The 5,624-nt window shown below is 40.4% G+C and overlaps 1 protein-coding gene across 1 annotated transcript in view; it reads right to left on the bottom strand.

Annotated features, from left to right (window-relative positions):
- Positions 1 to 3,258: 3,258 nt before the first annotated feature.
- Positions 3,259 to 5,624, bottom strand: part of LOC119424160 (protein shisa-9A) — a 23,713-nt gene continuing 21,347 nt past the window's right edge. Inside the window, exon 2 of the mRNA XM_037691627.1 lies at positions 3,259 to 4,130. Coding sequence (XP_037547555.1) covers positions 3,259 to 4,130 — 872 coding nt within the window. The remainder of the gene's footprint in view (positions 4,131 to 5,624) is intronic.

Raw genomic sequence — 5,624 nt, 5'->3', positions numbered from 1 at the left:
TATATATATATATATATATATATATATATATATATATATATATATATTTATATATATAAATGAAGACAGGACATATGAAGCATTTTAGAAACATAGTAGCCCATGTCAACTATCGCTGTGTTCCCTTGAAATCCTAATCTTGTGACAGAAGTTTGAATGTGTGCGGAAATAGTTAAAATTATGAAACGTTTATAGTAAAAGGGAAATAATAAGCTTTAAAAGTATCTAGAGTAGTGTAAGACAAAACAGAACGTATTCAGCTTTTTCATTTAACTTCATCTTGGTCAGTCAGAAAAGGGTGGATTGATCTCTTCAGGTCGAGGGTGAGGTTCTGCCTCAAGTGGAGGAGTTCGAGTATCTCAGGGTTTTGTTCACAAGTGAGGGAACAATGGAGCGTGAGATTGACGGATGGATTGGTGCAGTGTCTGCAGTAGTGCAGATGCTGTGTCGGTCCGTTGTGGTGAAGAGAGAGCTGAGCTGTAAGGCAAAGCTCTCAGTTTATCGGTCAGTCTACGTTCCTCCCCTCACTTATGGGCACGAACTCTGGGTAGTTGGACTCTCCCGTAGAGATAGTGTGAGAAGTTCAGTTATCCAGGAGAGACTCAGAGTAGAACCACTGCTCCTCCACATCGAGAGGAGCCAGTTGAGGTGGTTCGGGCATCTGGTAAGGATGGTCCCTGGACACTTCCCTAGGGAGGTGCTTCGGGCATGTCCAACTGGGAGGAGACGCTGGGGAATCCCAAGGACACGCTGGAGAGACTATGTCTCTTAGTTGGCCTGGGAATACCTTGGAGTCCTCCCAGAAGAGCTGGAAGAGGTGGCTGTGGAAATAGATGTCTGGACCTCCCTGCTCAAGCTGCCCCTGCGACGCGACTTTGGAACAAACGGAAGATGATTGATGGATTAGTCATTTGATTATTTCAAGTTTTTATTTAGTTGTTGATACAAAAATATCATTTTATCTACCAATCTGTGTAATCTTTGATTAGTTTTCATAAATTTAACTATAGTAAGAGAACTTAAACCTAATTTAAAATTAGTTATATAAGTTGTCTGTAGGGCAGCACGGTGGCACAGTTGGTAGAGCTGTTGCCTCTCTGGGAGATAGTCGTTGGATCGAATCCCAGCCAGAGGGCCATTCTGGGTGGCGTTTGCATGTTCTCTCTGTGCTGCATGGGTTTCCTCCCACAGACCAAAAACATGCATGTTAGGCTAATTGGTAACTCTAAATTGTCCCTAGGTGTGAGTGAGAGAGTGAATGGTTGTTTGTCTCGTTTGTCTCTATGTGTCTCTGTGATGGACTGGAGACTTGTCCAGGGTGTCCCCTGCCTCTCTCACAGTGACTGCTGGATATGGGCACCAGTGATCCCCGTGACCCAAAATGGAAGAAGTGGGTAAAAGATAATGGATGGATGAAGTTTTCTATTTATGTGGCGACACAGCTCTGGTTCACCTTGAGTTTAAATCTTTTTGTGCCAGAATGACTCACAACTAGTGTCTCAACGAACATCAAAACATTTTTCAGAGAGTGGTCAGCTGCTAAACAGGAAATAAGGGAAAAAGCAGCCAAAGAAAAGCTGAGTCTGAAAATAAATCGAAACTTTTTTTTTCCAGTTAAAGAAACAGTTAAAAAATATATGGAAAGTCTTCCTTCCTGGAAACAAATTAAATAATCAATTTAGGAATCAAGATATTTATTTCCCATCACTTTTCTCTTTGGGAAAGGAGTCTAACCCTAGATTTGGTCCACTTTCACAAGATATCTCAGAAAATTACACATCTGCATTCATTTTATTAGTGCTGTCAGACCAGACTTTTTATGTTCTTTGTCCACTTTCACAATGACATACGGGTAGTACCTTTCTAACTGCTAAACCTTTTCAGTACTCCTTATTCATCACATCTTCTAAAAATGTTGTTAAATTGTGGCCTAAAAACACTGTAAAGTTATGTCACTGTACATCTGACCTTCCTTAACACTAAAGGTTTGATTTATATTTTAAACTAGAGTAACAATGAATGCCATGTTAGTTAAATTTGTTTTATTGCACAGGAGAAATTAATTGTTTTTAATTATTGTTTTAAGATTACTTGTTACTTTTTGCATCATAATTAACGTTTATTATTAGCAATGCTGGTTAAAGTTATCACACTACTGTTTTAATTGCACAATAACAGGAAAATTGGCTGCCATTTTCAAATCATGTTGGATATTTTGCGTCATGTTAGTTTTAATATACTCAATTAATTTAAATTTAGAGACTCCACTGCACATCATTGTATCTGTTAAACTCTGAAATCATTAGCATTGTTTAAACATTTGTACACACCCTGATGTTTGTTGATTCTGTTGTTCATTTGTGTAGAAACGTGTTCCTACATGCTTATGTTTGTGTTTCATGAACGCAATGCTGATCATTGACAGCTTCCACCCAGCTGCAGCATCACCCAGATTGCTGCTCCTCTGCCGCTTCATCCTTCCTTTGGGCGAGCTTTCAGCACACAGACGAGATCAGAACAGAACAATGCCAGTGTGACAGCCGCTGTCATCTCGGCTGGAACCTTGTAGAAAAGGGTGACCTTCAGCAGCGGAGCTTATTAAGGCTCTTTTGAATAGCCACAGTACAAAGCCTGTCTGCAATCCGAAGCCCAGCGCCCTCATCGAGCGTGTCCGCTTCAAAGCCCTCAGGAGATCTGGATGTGAATCATGAACTAATCATAGTTCTTCCAAACCTGTCAGTTTTATAAAACAGATTAGAAAATGGGGTAAACATGTATTTTTCCTTCACTGTGAGATGTTTTAATGCTTTATCCTTTATATTGCTTCGCAGGCTTGGTTTGTAAAGCCAAACTTTGATATCATTAGCTGTTTACCCCACATGACATCTTTTTGTATCCACCTTCCAGTGCTCAGACATCATCATTACAGAGAAGATATTAGCTGTGAGACAACACTCTAACATCCCTACATGTGCACAGACATTCCTGCTCTTTTAGGTTGGTCCTTTATGATACCACCCATTTAGGCACCACCGTCTTGACTACGAAAGTCTGTTGAGTGATGTGATTGGTGAGCTCTGTTTTCGAGGCAAGGACCACTTGGATACATCATAGCAATAAACCTCCACTTCGTCACACAAACAAACAAGTAGATCTTCAACTTCGAACACCGCAGGAGCTGGCATCTCCCCTCAGATTACTTGCGTCACACTCCACATGCATCCGTTCATCTGTATTTGTTCTCACTTTCTTCCTCTCTCACACAGTCACCTCTGTTTTGCTGTTGGTCACATAATAGGGCTGTGTGGGGAGGAAGTGTTGACTGTGGCTGTGCCCCCTGGTGCTGTGGAGCTGGTTTGGCTCCAGCACGGTGCACTGGGGCCTCTTGTGCCCATAGTTCTTCCTCCTGCCTACTGTCTCAGTTCCATCCCAGCCCTTTATGCCAAACCCAGTTGCATGCCCAGTTGCGATTGTGTTGGAGCTGTATGCCAATGGGCGGCCCATTGTAGCTGAGCCTGAGCCAAAGGAGGTCTCAGCAGCCCTGGAGATGCCCAGGGATGTGCCACCTGGCATAGTCCCCACCATATGTGCCAGGGAAGTAGCCCCAAGTCCTGGCGGCTTGCTACTGTGGCTGTGAGCATGACTGTGGGAGCTGTGGGAGCTGTGGGCAACATGACTATGGCTGCCTTTGGGTTTTTGGCCATTTGGTTTGAGTCCACCTACTGCGCCTGCTATGTGTCTCTCTGTTGGGAGGCTTGAGACAGAGGAGATGCTTGGCATCTCAGTGATATAGGTGGCCACAGGCTCTGGAGTCAGTGGACCCAAGGAGGTCATGGGAGTCATGGAGGTCATTGGGGTGAGTGAAGTCATATGTGTCATAGACGTCATGGGTGTCAAAGAAGCCATGGATGCTATTGGGTTCATTGAGGTCATCTGTGTCATGGTGGAGTTCATGGGATTGGAAGTCATAGGGTTTGCAGCCATGGTGTTGGCGGTCATTGGAGTCATTGATGAGATGTTGCCCATGGATGTTCTGGAGTTTCCCATTGGCTGTAGAGGAAAGCCACCCTTTGTTGGCAGCTCTACCATGAGCCGACGCTTGCTGTAGACTTCACCATTGTACTTGGCAGCTGACACAGAAGAGAGAGAGAGAGAGAGAGAGAGAGAGAGTGAGAGAGAGAGAGAGAGAGAGAGAGAGAGAGAGAAGCAGAAAAAAAACGCAATTTAATGAAGGATTCAAATTTAAGATGAAATGTTAATTGGTGCTTGCAAAGAACAAAACTAAAATGTTACTGTCTAAAATGGTTATAACAAACAGAAATTTTATTATTTTACAGAAACTATGTAAAGTATGTCTGAGCGCACACTGTAGGAGTGTTCACAAAGTAATCTTAGAAAAAAAAAGATTTTATTTTTACTTTTACTTTGTTTGTCAGCCTCCCCTCATGTACCAGATGAGAGTGTAAAGTCATATAGTAACTCCTGCATGAAGAGGCCGGTTCTACTGCTGGATGAGTGTGATGAAAAGAAAAGCTCATCTAATTTTATTGTTTTTATAAATATGATTAAATATATATTTAAATCACATGAGAGAAAAAAAACCAATTAATTATTATTATTAATAATAATTTGCAAGTTTCAAAGGACCATTTTTAAAATGTTCCTGCTGTCCTTCTGCTGACCCAAGGACAGCAGAAGTTTTAAGGAATTGCACTTTCTGACAAATTTCTAATTATAAAAATTGTTAAAGCACAAGTTTCCTCTGACACATTTTTAAGCTATAATATAATGTGTAATGTAAATCTTTTTGGTTTTGCCCAATTTTTTTAGAAATTCTAAAAAGTAACAAGACAATGGCACTCCAGGTTCTGAGTCTTCAAATATATATTTTTATTTTTTATTTTTTAACATTTTTCTAAATTATCAAATATTTTGAGTCAGTTAAAGGACCTTACATTTTTGGAAAAAATAGCTTTATCAGATAGCAGTTTGCAGTTGGTTTGGTCTGAGCTACTTCTATGAAGTTTATATGAGTTTCCTTCTTTCTATGGTTTTCCTCCCACTGTACAAAAACACATATGTTTTGTTAATTAGCAAGCTTAAATTGATTTAATAGTGTGTGTGTGGTTGTGTGTCTCTATGTTAGCCCTGCAGCTGATGTCCAGTGTGTACCCTAATTGCTGCAGTTGTTACAACTTCCCACCCCCTCACCTTCCTCTGGCTCTGAACAGGAAAAAGGTTTAAATTAGATTAGATTTAGATTACTTTGTACATTAGATTTATTTTTCATTGTCAGCAAGCCAACAGCTGAAATAAAAATAAAGCTCTGTATGGTACATCAACAGCACCATACAACCATGAAATATGCAAACACACAAAACACTGTAGAGAAAATGAATGCGTGAGTGCTGTGTTTTTGTGTGTATCGAGCTGTGTAAAATTGACCAATGCCAGTTTTATCACTATTGTGCAGCAGAGATGTTACCACCCGTAGTGCACACTTCTCTGAAATACTTCAAACAACTGAGAAAATCTGCATGAAATGGCTGGAAATTAAAAATGAATGGCTCATATATATATATATATATATATATATATATATAAATTTTACACAATCCCATACA

This window comes from Nematolebias whitei, chromosome 17 (assembly GCF_014905685.2).
Source record: "Nematolebias whitei isolate Nwh7 chromosome 17, NemWhi1, whole genome shotgun sequence".
Lineage (NCBI taxonomy): Eukaryota > Metazoa > Chordata > Actinopteri > Cyprinodontiformes > Rivulidae > Nematolebias > Nematolebias whitei.
The sequence above is the reverse complement of the archived record's forward strand: the minus strand, read 5'-3'. Positions and strand labels throughout refer to the sequence as shown.